Source organism: Gopherus flavomarginatus, chromosome 1, assembly GCF_025201925.1.
Source record: "Gopherus flavomarginatus isolate rGopFla2 chromosome 1, rGopFla2.mat.asm, whole genome shotgun sequence".
Lineage (NCBI taxonomy): Eukaryota > Metazoa > Chordata > Testudines > Testudinidae > Gopherus > Gopherus flavomarginatus.
Window position 1 is genome coordinate 173,863,347 of NC_066617.1, and position 18,584 is coordinate 173,881,930.

The 18,584-nt window shown below is 40.2% G+C and overlaps 2 protein-coding genes across 6 annotated transcripts in view; one reads left to right on the forward strand and one right to left on the reverse strand.

Annotated features, from left to right (window-relative positions):
• Nucleotides 1–561: 561 nt before the first annotated feature.
• CGGBP1 (CGG triplet repeat binding protein 1) lies at nt 562–7,416 on the reverse strand. Of its 2 annotated transcripts, none has more exons than XM_050962267.1 (2): nt 7,315–7,416; nt 562–5,795 (listed from the first exon to the last, which is right to left on the reverse strand). In XM_050962267.1, the coding sequence occupies exon 2, from the start codon at nt 5,777–5,779 to the stop codon at nt 5,276–5,278; it is 504 nt and encodes a 167-aa protein (XP_050818224.1). In that variant the 5' UTR covers nt 5,780–5,795; nt 7,315–7,416; the 3' UTR covers nt 562–5,275. The 2 variants fall into 2 exon arrangements, with proteins under 2 accessions (XP_050818224.1, XP_050818215.1); XM_050962258.1 differs by having other exon boundaries at nt 562–5,798; nt 7,219–7,416.
• Nucleotides 7,417–7,824: 408 nt separating this feature from the next.
• The window catches only part of ZNF654 (zinc finger protein 654), a 61,629-nt gene continuing 50,869 nt past the window's right edge, over nt 7,825–18,584 (forward strand). Inside the window, exon 1 of one of the 4 annotated variants that reach the window (XM_050957058.1) lies at nt 7,825–8,012. In XM_050957058.1, the coding sequence (XP_050813015.1) occupies nt 7,881–8,012 (132 nt within the window). In that variant the 5' untranslated portion in view covers nt 7,825–7,880. The other 3 variants (XM_050957070.1, XM_050957069.1, XM_050957066.1) reach the window with 3 other exon arrangements.

Consider the following 18,584-nt stretch of genomic DNA (forward strand, 5'->3'; position numbering starts at 1 on the left):
AAAATATGAAAATATTTCATTTGTCAACAGATGAAACAGAACATAGGCTAATTAAAATAACATTTCCTGGGTCATACCAGAAGTGGTCTGCTTCAGCCAATGCACAATACTTGTTCTTACCAGGCCTACACTATGATGATAATGGGGAGGTAGGACTTTTTATAAACATGGATGAAACATCTGATCCATAGATCCTTGCATAGGCACTCAAATACTTAAACTGCATTAGAACAGTCATGGGATTATGTAACAAATAGTAAGATTCTTATAGTGGGGGATCTGCAAAAGGGTTGCCACATGACGATGTCCTTTACTTGTCAGTAACAGTTCCAGGCTCTGTGCCATCCTCTTTCAGGATTCCAGAGACAGAGCACTGCCTTTCCTTGCCACTGAACTGCAGCAACTTCTGAATATTTTATTCATCCCGACATACTTATATATCCAGTGATTCTTGTTTGTTCTATATTTACCTTTATAATTTTATAAATAGCGTTACAAATGAAGAAATTTAAGTATTATAAGATAATGCAGTTTATAAATAAATGTATTTGTTTACAGAACTAAAGGACTATATCTATGGCCCGTTACCATAATATCTGAGCACCTCTTAATCTTTAATATAATTATCCTCACAACACCCATTATCACCATGTTACACCTGCAGACTGAGCCATAGAGAGACTAGGTGACTTTGACAGACTTGGATCCAATTCCATTCCTAGGCTAGCACCCTAATCACTGGGATATCCTTCCTCCTTGAACATCAACTTGTTGTGAAACAACTCTTTCCATGCCATTTTTATAAAATCTTCAGTTTTAAACACAGGTATAGAAGGGCCTCTTTAGTAATCACTTCAAGCTTTCTGTGACTCAAGATGGTGCATTCAAACAGCTGGTAATGTCAACTTTTTTTTTTTGCTTCAAAAATTTATTGAATTCAACACACAACTTTAAAATTTTACAAAAAGACAATGAGTGCTCAGGTTACATGCTCGAGCAAATAAAAGTTAGCAATGAGTACAAAGTGAACACAATAAACAAGGAATATATCTCACTGCCAGACTTCCAGAGACGCTCTGAAAACTAGGTCAATATGGTATCAAACAACCAGGGCTGGAGTGCTTCACTGTTCAGTTCCATAGAAGCAGTAAAAAAAAATAAAAATAAAATAAAATAAATAAACCCAGACTAAAATAATCCTTTTCAGGCTAATGAGTTTTTCTGTCACGAGAATATCCAACACTTTGCAGAACCAAGTCTCTCTTTTAATTGAAAACCATTCTCTCTCCAACTATGCAAAATGTTTCATGATACCTATGAACTAATGACCAGCCAAATTACAGGTTTTTAAATGCTTTAAAATAATTAGAGCTAAAAAAAATCAAGAACTTGAATTGTTTGTGTCCTGGGGGAACACAAACTGGCTGAACAAACTACAATAAACCTGGTGCATAAACTCACAAACGACTGTGAAACATGGAATGTTGTTTTTGCCCACCTTCTTACTCTGAAAACTGGCTTTTAAAAATGCATTTCAAAGTAGTGTCCAGATGCCAATTAGTTAATCTAGCTTATTTACAAGGTTAAAAAAAACCAACCACCATAACCAGCAAATATTTTAACAGTGGAAAAGCCATTTGCAGCAGACTCCTAACTATACCATATTAGAGGTAATTGAAAACTAGAAGTTTCTACCATCCCACCCCATTGACTAAGAGCTCTATCTGCAGGAAGCATTTGGAAAAATAATGTGGAGTTCTTGTAAAAGTAAGGAAACCCCATGGGATTTTTAAATAAACTATTTCATTAAATACTGAAATCCTAGGATACAGTCTATTAATGAAAGTTAGAGATGAGCTCCAGTTGAAGTTTTGATTGAAATTTCCCCCCAAAATCAAGTGTAATTAGACAAGGGCAAAATCTGACCATGACAAAGTTTGCAGGGGTATTCTGGGATTTTGCATGGGACGCATTTCTAATTTTAAAAGAAAATAAGTGTCTCACAGGCATTTTGGATTATGTTTAGGATTACACGAGAAATAGAATAAATTAACTCACCACGTGCTGTCACACTTACTTTTTCCAGACTCAAATTTGCCTGGAATACCATTTATTTTTAATATTTTGTTCATGAACACTTGCCATAACCAACTTATGTCTGGTATTTCTGAAAAAGTGTCAAGAGAGAAAAATTATCATTTTTCCACTAGTACAGCTATAGTGAAGCTCGAGAAAGGTTTCACTATACAGCCCCCATTATCTCATATAGATGGTACGTGCCTTGTATTTAACATGTCTATTTATTCTTTTCATAACACCTGCTGTATTTCAATTATTATTTGGGACATTAGTTGTCAAACCTTAATGACACCAAGATATCTGGACAACCCAAAGGTTTGTTACAAGGGCTGTGCTGCTCACACTGACTTTACATTACAGCACTGAAGTATTCTAGAAAGCCTATGAAGAATTACATTAGACTTGTAAATTGATCTAATCCAAGTAGAATTTTAGACCACAGATTTTTATCACTTTATATAGATAAATATAGTGTTTTAAAAGGCTGATATCAAGGGTATTTTGATCATATTACTAATGGTTTATTTTCAATTATTGGTAGTAATTTCCTTACATACTTGAAAAACAACATAATTTATTTACCAAAGTTGTCTGTCACTTTTTGTTTCTTCTAACACAAGAGTGAAGCAGCCTTTTTTGTTTTGTTTCATTTCATTAGTCTGTGTACCAACATGCTTAATCATAATGCGAGCATAGCTTTTTGAAGAGGGTTTATTAGTTTGATAGTAGAGAGCAGAGAAAAACATTTCTGTTTAGGTCTTTTGTAAAGTGACTTTAATATCAATAATAGCCTGTAAAATTATTAAAAAACATCAAGCCCAGAATTAGTCATCTCAAACTAGTACCTAAAATAGCACTTTTTTCTTTGTTTTAATGGAAGACTGATTTCAAAAATTCATACTCAAGCTGTTTTCTCAATATGTATAACTGTTTTCCCTTTGTGATTCAACCCTAATACAACTCTATGGATGGAGCAGAAAACTAATTCAAAGATACCTAACTTTGATTAATGAAGTGCAGATAGCATGACTCCACTGAAACAAGAAGAGGAGCTGTCATGGTAGAACACAATTTTTTAAGATAGAAAAGGCTATTGGCAGTGGTAACTTATACTCATGTGTCTTAAGAGGATTTATATGCAACAGTACCACCCCTAGGCAATGCATGATCCTAGGGCGGACCAAGGACATCCCATAGCTAGTCACACTTGTGAAGGCAAATTGAGACATCCAAGATCAGGAGAAAGATTTCCACGACTGTTTCTATCTGCAGTCCTAAGCCAGCAATTGATATTGAATGGGTAGACTGCCTCACTGGCTTCAATGGGGCTTAGCACCGGTGCAACGATTTGCCTGCACGCTATTCATTTAGTTTGCTGTGCCCATACAAATACACCTTGCACCGCAGGCAACCAGTTGCAAGAAAGAAATGATTAAATTGTGTGAATACACTTTGAGCCATTCTTCTGACAAGTTCTTGAAGATTGCATAAAAATAGTCAGCATTAAACTGTTTCCTCTCTTCAAGCTTTGTGTATTTTACACTACCGAGAACTGCAGAAACCAACCAAATTAATAGGCTAGTCTTTGTCCCTCTACCATTCCACCTGTAAGCACTATTAGTTAATGCTACTGTCAGCACCCTAAAATGAAATGGGCAAAATAAAGAAAAATGAGAAATATAGTTAGTGAAAACCAAGATAGGGAAAAAGCAGCAAAACAGGAGGAGATAAACCCGAGAGACAGCACACTTATGGTGAGTGGAGGGCATGCTGCACTGCCTAGGAGATGCTCAGCACCTCACAGAATCACAGCCCAGAGGAGGCAGGCAGAAAAGGCAGTTGTGTTACTTGCCTCTGCACAATATACTCTCTCCTCATCCAAGAGTTTTCTTGGACTCTAAAATTTAGTGGGCTACCACCATACTTAATGTAGGCATAACACTCAACTCTCCAAAAAAGATGTGAAAAGGGTTGAGAATTACACAATGTAGAGAAAGAGACACACATTACTGAAATACAGTAAGTCACTTTTTTAATGATCCAGTGAATATGGCACTGGCTTGAAAAAGGAACTGTAACCCAGACAACGCTTATTCTACTGTTGCATCCTTTTTGGTACCTCATAGCTACATGAGCTATTTGGGATCAACATGAAATGTTTTAAAAACACAGTTAGGTCACTTAGTCTGTGACAAGCACAAGACTCAGTAAAAGGATATGAGCGCAAGAGCTTAAGTGACCCCATACTCAAGTAGGACTCTTGAACTGCTACTCCCGTGTCCTAATCAGTTCCAACTGAGTTCTTGTTTATAGCTAACAGATTGAAAAGATGATGTTCTGCTTCTGCTGTCATGCTAGGAAAACACACAGCAAACTATATTATTAGGGACTGTGACCAGGCATGTGTTTCATAGGCCAGGAGCTGCACAAGGCACCTTGCACAAAGATACTAGTCTGTCAGCTTATTATAAGGAGACGCACTGAAACTGCAAGACAGTAAATTTAAAACTGACATCAGAAACTGTTTTTTCTTTTATGCAATGCGTAACAAACCTATTGAACTCCTTGCTTTAAGAGAAAAGTGAAGCCATAATTAGGTAGAGGAGAACATCCAGAGTTACATTAGATAGGATAAAAGAGTTTTTAAAAAGGATGTAAGTCCCCCTGATGCAAGGTATAAGTCAACCTCTACCAGCAGTTAGAATTTGCTTCTGTGGGCAGGTTACTATGTAATTGGCCATTATATGACTTTTTGCATGCTAACAGTACAGGACTTATTCCTGGTCATTGACAGACAGAATACTGAACAAAGATGGTCAATAGGTCTGATGTAGTAAAGTAACTCCTACTGTTCGGTCCTTTCTTGTGGTAATGAAGATGTCATGTTGGTGATTGAGTTGGCATGGAAAGTCCTCCATGCACAGGTGAGTGTTTGTTCATGTCACAGTTAGGGTTGGCCTTTACATAGATGTTCCCAATCTTGAAAATGAGTTCTGAATCACAGTGGATATAAACTCTACAGTAGGGTTATCAAGAGTCTGTGGCTCATCATTAATTTTGGTGATAGACTGTCATTTCTACAGTAATACAAAATAAACTGTAAAACCAACATATAACACTGTGTATGCATGAATATAAAAATAAACCACATCATCAATATGTAACTTTAATACTCCACCCCAAAATAGTCATCTTCTCAACAGTCTTCCGTACTGAGGACCTGGTTCTCATTCTCATATCCATCTGGCAGGTACGTTTTCCTTAGCTGATCTGACTGCGGAATGGAACTACCATTCTTTACGTGGCGAGACAGGAAAGCTCGCACCGATGGATGGTCAGCTTTCTCAAGTGGGATGTTAGCTTCCAAGCACATCTTCACAAAGTCCTGGATGACACTGATTTTCTCTGTCTGAGCAGCACTGTTGCACTGGAGAGAAGCTGTCAGGGTCCTCGGCTTTTTTCTGACACTCTGCTCTTCAAACTCTGCCTTCCGCTTTGTATGAGTTTTAGACTTGAGATGGTCACTGATTGCAGATTTGCGAACGTGATTCAGGACCATATTGCAGGAAGTACAGAACAATTTCCCTCCTTCTTCATGCAGTTCACTCCCAAACTCGGTTACACGATCCTGAGGGGTCACATACAAAGCTGTCTTAGAACGGTTATGGGAAGGAGTAGCTTTCACTCCAAATCGCTCCATTGTTGTTTTCACTAAGCTTCTTTTAAAAAACAAGAGAGACACATATCAGATTCATGTAAGTCAAGTGTCCTAGGCTCCACATTTATATATCTAGATGTATTTTATTCACTTTAGATATAACTGTGTGCAAAATATTGTACATGCTAGATATGACCACCAGGAAAACAATGTGAGAGAAGTGTACTTAAGAAACTACATATAAAAACTTAAAGATAATTTAGATATCCCATTCAACTATTCCACAGTAGTCTGGAGAATCCAGAGTTTTACTTATGATTCAGATTTGTTTGGTTAAGTCACCCTGAACAGCCTGTGGGAGACACAAGGCCCTACAGCTGTATATTTTAAAATGTTTATACCAACTGGCTGACATGATATTTATCTTGAACAACAGACAAATTTCCAGGAGCTGAGACAAAATTACAAGAATGGAAGATGTGTAGCCTCATGTCATGGTTTCTGTTGAGGTAGAAATGTCTCATGAATTAGGGGAAAATGTTCAAAAGTTTCTATAGCTGCAGAACGGACAGGACCCAGTTTGAAATAAATTAAAACTGCTCATGACTGGAAATTAGATGTGTACTTTAAGAAGAGACTTTTACTGTTCAAGAAATGTAGCTTCTTCCCAACTACTTTTATTAGACAAACATTGCATTTTGAGGCATAAGTGCTGTTTTGAGAGTAAACATTGCTTCATTCTGTTTACCTCCTTCAAATCAATACAATTTATTCCAGCAGACACACACTTCTTGAAGTATGTAGCATTAACAGGACATTTCCAAATATTGCTAATGGAAACATTTGACCCTTTGTCAGAACTGATTTGAGAATATCCACCCCTTATCTGTTCGCATCCCAAATATGTATGTATTTAAAGTAGAATCTGGGTTGAGTTTTAAGCAATTACCAGCGGAAAGCCCTACTGATCATAGCATTAGAAAGCAACAGGCAACGCCTTGTGCTTTCACAGGGCCGCACTGAAATCAATAGGCAACCGGCATCCACCTCACTGCAAAAGTGGGGCCCAGGTTTTTCAAGTATGAGGTGATGTATCTCTGAGATGAATGCACGGATGTTACCTCCGTTCGGCCTAAACCCTTCAAAATAAGCAGTCTGCTGTCACAAAGCAGCGGGTGTCTGGGGAGGGATGAGAAACTGAAACGGGGTGGTTAGAACTATGATCTCTGGTTCTCGCTAACACCCCCCACCCGCCCCAGTGTAACCCGCCCGGCCTGCTCCTGCAACAGAACTATCGCCCCCGAATGCAACACCCCCACCTCCCCGCCCCACCCCACCCCACCCCACCCCACCCCCGGCACCGTTCCTCGCCCCAGCCGCGAGCTCCCCCACCCGGGCCGGAGGCGGCGCCGATCCCGGCTACCCGCGCAGGCCAAGAGCGCAGCGGTCCCCTCCCCTCTCCCAGCCCTGTCCCATCTTACCCCTGCAGGGCAGACGGGGCCCGGCCGGGCAGCCCCCGATCTCCGCCCCCTGGCGAGCAGGCCCTGCACAAGCAGCGGCCACAGCAATTTACCCACCCAAGCCAGCCGCGGTAGGCGGGACTTAGCAACCTAGCAACGTCTGCTCCAATCAGTGAGCCGTTATCCTAAAGACTGGATGACACTGATTTTCTCCGTCTGAGCAGCACTGGTAGCCTTGCTCGATTCTAAAGAGATTCCGTCCAATTACAAAGTTGGGGCGGGAAAAGTCTTATGGTTGAGAGCTCTTTCGTCCAATCTGAAGGCTGGGTAGGGAAAGGCTCACTATGATGGACGGATACAAAACCCAATCATATGTAGGAAAAAATGGACTGAAATTGATTGACTTCACTTCCTACCAATCACAAGGCAGAACCGAAGCAATGAAGATAATTTTCATCCAATCAAATGCAGAAGATCCGAGTCAGGGCGAAGTGAGGAGTTAAGGGTGAGATCGTTAGTCACTCTTCCCTCTCCCTCTCGTTAGCAGATGATTGGCACATTCAGTAGCCGGTGAGATAGCGGCCGGTGGGAGGTGCCGGATGTGAGGTAGTAGCGAGGAGGCGGGCCATCCGGTGTGTCGGGGCGGGGAGGGGGCTCGGTACGCGCAGGGTGGCCGGAGCAGCATGGCGGAAGACGAGAGCGACCAAGAGTCGGAGCGGCTCGGTGAGGAGCTGGAGGCCATCGCGGGGCCGCGCATCCTCGCCGGGGTCTCACCCGCGCTCAGTAGCCAGTATTACTGCCGCCGCTTCTGCCAGGTGAGCCCCGCCCCGAGCCCTGGGGGGTGTCTGGTTTGTTGGGGCCTGTTCGGTTCCTGCGGGTGGGGGAGGAGGCGGTCCGGTTCGGTTTCCCTGTCAGGCCGGGGAAGGGGGAGGGGGCCGTTTGGGGCCGAGCCCTGGCGGTGTCCGGCGGTGGCTGGGAGCGGTCCCTCTCCCCGCCCTGTGTGCGGCCTCCTCCCCCGGCTGCTGGATCCCCCCCCGGTATCACGGGTGGGGTCGGAGGGGAGCGTTGGGCGCTCGAGGACTGGCCGGGGCTCGGGTGTGTCTGCGCTGGGGAAGTGAGGCCTGGGATAGGGGTCGGGGCAGGTTCATGGGTCGGGCCCCAACGCGGCTGGGGGCCTGTTCCGCCGCCTCAGGCTAGGCGTTGGCACCCCCTAGCCCGAGGAATGGCAACGTGTGCTGGGTGGTTGTTTTCTCCTGCGCTGGGGGCCAACCAGCTTATGTGGCTTTTGTGTGACTGGGGATGTTTGGAGGCGGCGGGGAGATTTCTGACACTGACCGTCAATAGGAAACACTCGTCTAAATGGTAGCGTCTATCCCCCCGTACTACCAGGGGCCTCTTCTTAACACCTTTCATAATGGTTGGATTGCCTCCGACATTGATCTTGAAGTAGGTTCCTGACTAGCTAAGCAGAAAACTGCAAGTATTTTTTCCTGTATGGTTTAATTGGACACCAGGCAGTACATTTTGAGGAAGTGTTGTCCCATTTAAGTGCCATCCAGCTATCTAGTATCTAGTCTAGAAAATTCTGTGAATTTATTTAATTTCTAAACTTCTGACATACAGTTACAGGAGATTTTGGGAGGGTATGGGAGGTCCTTTACCAAAGTTCCATATTTTCTCAGCAGATAGTGCAGAATGCCAGATATTTTGTATTTTCAGGAATTTGCTTTCCTACTGTTTCATTGAATGAGACACTAACTTGACATTGAATGTATTGAGATTTAGACTAAGCTCTTTGGTTCAGGGGCTTCCCATTTGTTCTGTTTATACAGAGCCTAGCATGGCAGGGTCTTGGTCTATACCTGAGAGTGCTGTGCACTATGGTAGTATCAATAAAAAATAACAAATGAGTTGAAAATAGTTTGGTAGTGGTTTTACAGCTATATTTCTGTTGTTCAAACATTCTTTTTCCCTCTGTTGTGAGACACTCATATAAACATAAATTGCCAGTACACAATGTTAAAAGTACAAACTGAAAACTGTCAAATATTTCAGTTATAATTTAATTGTTGATTGTGACAATAATAGGCAAAAATATTCAGACAGAAGTTGGGACTTTGAAATTGAGTTTTGTTAATTTTGACAGGGAATGGTATACTACTTTATCCAAGGATAGGGGTTTTGCTTCAAGTCTTGCCAGTGAAACTTGTTTTGTAATGCACCCTAGTGCCTCAGGAAGAGGAGCTGGTGAGGTGATAGTTGTATATGCTAATCCCACCACCACCACCCACACAGGCAGATGAATTAATAGGCAACAGGAAGAGCCCAAGATCAGAGAGGGAACTTGGATACAAAAACGTATAATCCATTCTATTAGTAATACAGTGGTTTAAATCACCAAACAGTTGGGTTTTGCTGCAGTTTTGTTGGCTAGAGATTTTCCAAAACTTTTCTATCCTCTTACTCTTCAGTTTGAAGAATGGAGGTGAGTGCTAATTTTGAGTGTGTGAAGGATTCAGTTTTCTTCAGGCAGTATACAAATTTTCAATAATCCAAATAAAAGTGTCAGTAGAATTTGTTTTCATTCTATCAGATTTTTAATGTTGGCCAGATGAACAGTGGATGCACATTTGTGTACTTGTTCAAGGCATAATCCTTGGAGTCTTGTGAAAGTATCCTTGAGTCTCAAGGCTTGCCAGCATAAGGCAGTGGTTTTCACAATGGGATATGTGAGCTCTTGTCAAGAAATATGTGAAAAAAATCCTATGCTGGTGAACAACACATTTTATTTAATAAGACTTGGCAATCCAGTCATGATTAGAGTCATTACATATCTCACGTGGGGGTAGAAGGTGGACTACATTATTTGGAAAGGGTTACACAGCCAAAGAAGTTTGAAAACCACTGGCATAAGGGATTTCTATGCAAGTATAGCTGTATTATTCCACACCGCCAACACAGAGGAGCTGCAACTGCGTAAAGCAGGGTTTGCAGCTATGATTTATCATGGTTTGGAAACAGATTAGGTTACATAGGTACAAGCCCTATATTAAATCAATGTAGAATATCTATAGTGAGGTTTGCAGTAGTGCAAAAAGCCCTCCACCTCAGTCTGTGTGCAGCAGAACTGCTCGCTAATATAGAATGATGGCATAGATGTATTGTTTTCCTGTTACTACTTTTCTAGATCCCAATGACTTACAGTCTTTCTCAATTTGTTGTCTCTTTTTAAAACTAAGTAAAAAACATTCCATCTTGCTACTAAATACTATTTACTTTGGCATTCCTTTTCACATTTAGATATTTTCTTCCTTCTCTAAACAATATCTTCTCTTCACTCAGTTTAGAACCCATCGTAACATTCTAGGCTCCTGATCTGGGCTTTGTGCTGATTAAGTTCGACCAAGAGACAGGCCACTTCACAACCTCCTACCCTCCTCCCTCCCTTTTGTACCAGTAAAAAAAAAAAGCTTGTACTTCTCTTTTCTAAAGTTATTCAGTAGTGTGGAATTTAATTGACATCACTATATTCCTGTTCCTTGGTCAAAGAGAAGCAGCAGCTATGTGAGTAATTACTTAGAAAAGATGCTATGAGGTTGAACTGCCTAAAGGAAGCGATTTGTTCCTTTCCAAAGTAGCAAGTAAACTGTTAAAATAATAAGGTTGTAAGTTAATATGGACAGTGGTATAAATCAGCATCACCAAATAATTTATTATTGCTGGTCCAGGTGTTATCCCACTACGCAATCTGAGGAACGTGTACATAGATGATTTTTATGGTTGGGATATGTTATAAAGAGGTACCATGTGTTTGAACAGAAGGACCCCTTACTCTGTTGAAGTGTGCTTTATTGTATTGGAATTTCAATTTAAGATAGTGGCTGAAGAGGCAGTTATGACAATATCTCTGTTGTTTATTGTATATCAAATAGTGCTTTTCTGGATAGATGTGCCTACATTTTAATAAGGTAAGAACAGATTAGTGTGGTGGTGTACATGGATTCTCTAAAATGACAACTGGTTTAATTTTTTTCATGATATCGTAGATGTGCCACCAGCATGCAATAGTTTGCAGCTGGAATCTTATCAGAAAAAATGCCTCACAAAATATCTGATCCCATTATGTGGAATGGAGGTGGGGATTTTTGAGGAAAGACAAAACCAGCACAGTTTGAGAGTGGGAGGCAATAGGAGGTTGAGGTAGTAAGTGACAGTTTTACACTCTCATTCTCTGACAATGTTTTTTCTGAAGCAGTATGTAGCTATTTCAGCTACTTGTGCCAGACTTTCTAGGGTGAAAGGTAAAGTATAGATGCTTAATATTTCACATGTAGGTTATGATTCTGCAAGGGGCTCTTCAGGATGCAAAGACTCTGAGTTGGTGGAGATGGCTGCAGACCTGGGGACTTAAATTTATAAAAGAAAGCAAGTTAACACTTGCTGCTGAAAGGGTAAATGGGCATCTGGTGATAGTGAATAGATATTAAAAAAAAAAAAAGTAAGTCCTCGGAAAATAATAGAATAGTAGAGAGACAGTATATATAATTTCGCTGCAAATTCCTCTTATTCTTTCACTCTGAAGTACTTTTTATAGGGTGGTGATGTGTTGCTTAAACCTACACACAAATATTTAATTATTTTTTCAAAAGCTTTTTAAATGTGAAGTGAATGAGCCATACATATTTCAGTAGCAGTCAGCTATTCAGATTGTGTATTAGTAGGCAATTGCTGCATTTTTGGGTGGCTGAAGGCATTCAGTCTTGTGCCTCACTGTGTACTCAAGACAGCCTATTAGGTAGCCTGCACTAGTACCCTATTATGTCATACTCTGGCATGACTTATTGCAGTGCTCACCCACATCCATTAAATCTGTATTAAAATACATCGATCTATGCCCTATATACCTCTACCCCAATATAACGTGACCTGATATAACACAAATTCAGATATAATGCGGTAAAGCAGCACTCCGGGGGATCAAAGCAATTTCAATATAACGCGTTTTCACCCATAATGCGGTAAGATTTTTTGGCTCCTGAGGACAGCATTATATCGAGGTAGAGGTATATCTCTTTGTACATGTTTGTGCTTATTTACCAAATTTGTAGAAAATAAAGGAGTGTACAACTCACTCTTCAAGCTCTGTAGAATGTATTTAGTAATGTAAAACAATAAACATATATACAAGAACCTAAACACTCTTGTTAACTTCACTGTTCATTTAGGACCACTCCTTAATCCCCTGCAAGTAATCCATTGCAATAGCTTCGAGACTACTTTTTGTGTCTTAGATTGCTGTTTTTGTTCTTGATGTCAATACAGTATGCTTTCTTCATATAGAAGAGCTAATTCAAACTTTCTTACTGTGTAAAATTTGAAGTCATTAACACATGGTTTGTTTTCAAGGACTTCAGTTTTTATTCTTTTCATTTGGAAGTTGTTACCTCTAGGTGCAAAGCAGTGGATGGTGGCTCCAGACAAATTATAGGCTAAAGTAGAAGGTTAAGGCAACTCTCTAGACGGTTAAGTGTGTTTATGGATGTTGTACTTCAAAAGAAAGTATTTCCAATGTTAGCTGCTTTGAAAACAAATCTTAATGGTAAACTGTGAAAGCACATAAAAATGAAAATATCTTGACAGCTCACTGCAATTCTGGTGAAAACAATATCACGATGTGCATTATCAGTGTAGTGAGTAAGCCCCTCTGAATGCATAGTAATGTTTTTATGTTACTCAACACTGCAGTGACTTGATTTTTTTTTCCTTTTTTTAGGTCACTTAATGTGCATAAATTTGAGGAGTACTTTCTGTCTTCCTAAGAAATACTTGTGGAAATCTTTATTATTTAATGACTTGGTTAAAGGGAGCTCTGTAGATCAGTTTACAGCATATATGTTAATAACTTAAATTCATGTTCACCATAGCGAATATTTTGTGATTAGATTTACATAGTTGTCTATATGGTTGTGTAAAAATACTAAATTTTATTTTAAATGTTGCTCAAAACTCATTAAAATAATTACTAAATGATACTGGTCTTAAATAGCAAAGGAGTGTAAGGACTGAACATTACCTGCTTTCCTCTACTGTGGCATCAATTTACAGCCCTGCATAGAGTGAGATGGCACCATTTGCACCACATTTTGGTTCTGTTTTGTGTTTGCAGATGCCAGCACGTCTATGATGGTTTTCTGTTCTCAGATAATAATTTAGTAGTGAAAACTTGGTTACTGAAATGGTTTAATACATGTTTTAGCCAGGGAGCAATTTTTAAAATACTGTTCATAAAACCTTTTAAGACAATACTGGAAAAACGTGGTCAGTGCTTCTAATTTAAAAATAAAGGCTAGGAATTAAAAAGATAATTTGGTAAGCATTTAGGCCAAAATAGTGTAACTTGTTGCATTTTTCCACAGGAAAAAAATGGTTAAGGTAGAGTCTTAAATATAGTTTTTATCTATATCTGTTTTGAGTGTGTGCGCCTGATTTTCATATGCAATTTAGATACAAAGACATTGGATATGACCTTAAGGTAGGAAAAATGTGAATGTTTGAGTTTTGTTCTTGGGAAATCATTTATTACCATTCTATTAATACAACTTTTTTAAAAAGTATTCAGTTTAAACTAGATAGTAAGACTTAACATTGTATTCACTTTCTAAACATGCGAAAAAAACCTGCAAAAACATAGTGTAATGGCAACAAGAAGTCCTGTGGCACCTTACCCATGAAAGGTGCCACCGGACTCCTTGTTGCTTTTGTGGATACAGACTAACATGGCTACCCCTTGATACTTAGTGTAATGGGTTATGTCAACCCCTAGTTGCCTTCATGTTTTTTGGGGCCGTCGTGAGTCCCATACCTAACATATTGTTTTCAAAGTTGTGCATAGGAATTTAACCACTGAAATCTCACTGATGTTATAGGCAGTTGCAGAGCTCAATCCCTATGCATTACTCTGCATCTTAACCCTCTCACATAGTAAAAAGGTAGTTCCTAAGGCCTCAGAATGTATGTTACAGCCCTTGTATCAATTATGTATCAATATCTGATCATACAAAATCTATCCAAGTTCTCACAGCCACTGTTAACATGCTTTTCTTTTTGTGTAGGGCCTGATTCTTGGGCTGTTTCATATGCAGAAGTCCAATAGAAGCTAATTTTGCAAATTTCAGAATAAGTATTATTGCCTTTTTTTTTAATTGATCTAATACAGTTGTTTCAAATCTATTAAGACAGATCATATGTTTTAAATAAACTTGTGTGTAACATCTTGGATTATTGGAAGCTAATGGAATTTAAAAATTCATTTAGCCTGTCTCTGCACTTTACATACTTAACTGCATTTTTCTCAGGTTGGTTGGTAGAAAAGAATGAAGTTCATTTAACTTAGAATAAACATTCTGGTTTTTTTAGTGCTGCATGAGTGTCAGGCATTGCATGGATGTGTTTAAAATTGTCATGGGATTTTTTTGTTTAAATTGTTTCTTTTGGTCTTAAATTGTAGAAAACCTTACACCTTCTAAACTTAGATTTGTCACCAGTTTTAAAGATTGTATGAAAATGTCAATTACAAACCTTTTTTCATATAAGCACTTTCTGTAACAATGACTATTTGAGTGTAAATTAGCAGCCCCATTTTACAAATGGAAAAACAAGCCTTTTACAAATGGAAACTTGATGTAGTAGAACTCTGGGCTCCTTGCTCAGATACTTGCAAATCTTGTGCAAATCACTGTTAATATGAAAAATAAAATTACTGGGAACCACAGTGGTGCACAAAGCGACAGAGTCCTGTGGCACCTTATAAACTAACAGACGTATTGAAGCATGCTTTTGACAAAGTGAGTATTCGCCCACGAAAGCTCATGCTTCAATACGTCTGTTAGTCTATAGGGTGCCACAGAACTCTCTTGTCGCTTTTTACAGATCCAGACTAACATGGCTATCCCTCTGATATTTGACACATTGGGGCACAGTTTGTTTGGTTTGCTGTTTTATTGGGACTTCTCTCAGAAAACCAGCCTAATTGTATTCACTACTGATTTCTAAACATTATACAGGACATGTTTAATACTTGTGGGCATAATCCCTTAATTCTTCCCATTTATATTACCAAATTATTCACTTGTTTCACTTGTTCCTATTTACCCTCCCCTGAATTCAGTTCTTCTATCCTTGTTTATATTCTCCCATGGCATGCCCACTCATCTTTTCCTTGTTTAGTATTTTCCCTTTCAGTTACCCCATCTGCCTAGGGCTGATATCTGAAGTCTCCTTGGTCCCCCTTGCTACCTGGAGATTCCTTCCTGCCATTTTGCTGCCCCAGCTCCCAAAGAGGCATTGCACTGCTAGCTGGATCATAGTCCAGTATCTTCACTTCTTGGCTCTGACTCAAAAGTACTCTCACCCTGCTTTGCTGCCAGATCCCAGCCCATAGCCATTCCTCTTCCCTGCTGCCCCAATCTCTGCTAGTTGGCTCAGTTGGGGCACAGTGGAATTTAGGATGGAGAGGGGGAGTTGCAACACCAGGCAGCTCATGCCAGCCCCATGTGTCCCCCTTTTCTGTTTAGGGAAATAAGGTCACCTTATTTTCCGGGTGGGGGGCTGGTGAGCAGTTGGGGGGCGGAATTTGTTAAAAAATACACTACAGTGGTTTGAGCATTGGCCTACTAAACCCAGGGTTGTGAGTTCAGTCCTCAAGGAGGCCATTTAGGGATCTGGGTCAAAAATCTGTCTGGGGCTTGGTCCTGCTTTGAGCAGGAGGTTGGACTAGATGACCTGAGGTCCCTTCCAACCCTAATAGTCTGTTTCTATGTGCTAGGATTTTCTCTTTCCTCTTCTGTTCTACAGTGGTGGCACTGGGATCTTCACTCTTTGTTTACTATCCCACAAGCTTAGGGAACAGGTGAAGCTTGACTCCTTTCCCACAAGGTCTGATAGGAAGGGGCTAATCAAGCCTTCGATAATCACTCCTGTGTCTACAACTCACCCCTTTTCCCTCAGCCAGGGAATGTAGCAGTGGGTGCTGGAGGAAGGGAGCTGCATCTCTTTGAGTGGGAGAACCAGCATCCTCTCCCTGGCCAGGCACAGCAGTGGCTGCTGGCATGGGAGGAAAATGAGCCCCAAAGCCAACTCCTCCCCAGCTACAAAGTAGATGTCTCTTGCTGAAAGAGTTTGTTTGTGTGGTAACCCTCACTATTCAGTTTGTAGTACATTCCAGCAAGGTGCATAAGTACATGCTTGCATAGTTTAGGGGGAGCTGTGGTAATGACGATTTATTAGGATATTAACATAAGTTATTAGTGTAAAATATTTTAATATTGATTAACCAGATGTTGAGTGTAAAATTCTAGGATTTAGCTTTTTGATAGAGGTGCTGACAAATTATGGGTTTTAAATTAAATTACATAAACTCTCAACAAGTACATGATTTTTGGTGCTGCTAAAACAGCTGATATTTAATGCTAGCATGTGAAAACAAATTATTCTCACCTTATGGGGGGAAATCTATTTTTGTGTTATTTTTAAGTCAGATATTGATAACTTCCCTGTTAAAGTACAATTATCTATTCTGTGTGTAAATATTCATTAAAGAAGTATTACCCAGTCTTTTACAAAAGTATATCCTATATGTAAAGGAAGTATCAGTTGGCTTTCAGACAATTTGAAGCTAGGTTATGTTAAAACTAGATGCTCTAAGACTGCTTTCATTTTGTTTTTTTAATTGCTTCTTTGAAAAACAGTTTGCAGAATATCTCTGCTGTAACAGGATTTGTTTCCAAAAGAACGAAAAATGATGATGACAATTGCAACATGATTTAACCAGAAGAGAACTAACATAGAAGTCTGAAAGAAATTTTGGGCCACTATGCACCAAAATACCAGATATACAAAGTTGTAGAAAATTATGGAAGTTATACAGAAATACCATGTGATCATTTAATAAAAAACTACCTTATGCATATATACGAGTAGTACAGAGTTAAGGTTGCGAATTCAGCGTTTACTAAAGTTAGGAAAAAATTAATTTTCTTTTAGATAACTTGAATAGTGCATTAATATATTTTGTCTGAAGCAAATGTTTCTACATAACTGTTATGTTTAAGGCTGTGATTTAGTCACGGAGGTCATGGCAGTCATGGATTCTGGGACTTTATCAGACTTCTCGGGCTTCAGGAGGAGAAGGCAGACTGTGCCCCTGCCCAGCAATGGGCTGACTGGAACCAGGACCCTGCAGCCTCAGCCCCACTGTTTCATCTGGGGGGCTGCAGCCGGGGCCGGGACTCATCATGTGCCAGGCTTGGCGGTGGCCGTGCGCTCCCGACCCACCGCATCCCAGGCTTGGCGGGGGCCATGTGTCCTAGCCCAGCTGGTTTTGCAGGGGCTGGCAGCTGGGGCCGCAAGCCCCCCTTTGCAACTTCCCAGAGCTGTGTGGCTCCCCCACACCCCTCCACTGCGTCTGGGGCTTGGCAGGGGCTGAAGTGGGGACCGTGCACCCCTGTCCCGCAGCTGGGCCAGCTCTGGAGCAGGGGCTGTGTCCCTTGCTGTAGTCACTGGAGTCGGGGCTGTTCCTCCCTCCCCCCCCACCCCCCCCCGGCCATTGTGAGGGCTTCGCCTGTCAGTCTCTTCCCCTTCGTGGCCCCCCTCCCCCCATGGGACTCCATTCCTCCCCCTACCTAGCCCTGCACTCAATTATTTGTAGTAAAGTAATGGACATGTCACAAGCTGTATGAATTTTTGTTTTTACCCATGGCCTGTTCGTGACTTTTACTAAAAATAACTCTGAAAAAATCCTAGCTTTCCTTATGTTGTATGATTGAGCCAGTATAATTTTTATCAAGATTACACTGCTTGATTGAGACAGTATTTGTGTGAGAACCTGTACATTAAGATGTTTTTTATTTTTAGTGTTTAAAAAGATTTTGTAGATTTACTATAGTATGTCATACAACATGAATTGTAACAAAGATTTATTTTATAGACCAAAAGCACCTATCTGAGCTTAGAATAGGTTAATTACAAATTCTTTATTACGTAATTCAAACAGAACAAAAATAAATTAAAAGTAGAATCAGACTCTCCCTGCAGATATTTGTGGCTTTATCATCGTGTTCTTGTAGTCCAAAAATATGTATTTCCTCTATTGCAAGCATGTGTACAAACAGGGGAAACGGCATGCATATCTCTATATAGATATAGATAGGAGAAATGTGAAACTGACTATACACAAAGTGCTATCAATCGCAGAAAATAGAAATAAAAAGGATGCAGAGTGACTTCTCTTGTTCATGGTGTCCCTTTAAATGCCGTGTGTTTTTTAAATAAACAGAATAGCCAGAAGTATACATGTGCAGAATATTGGTATAACTTTACATGTCTCTTAA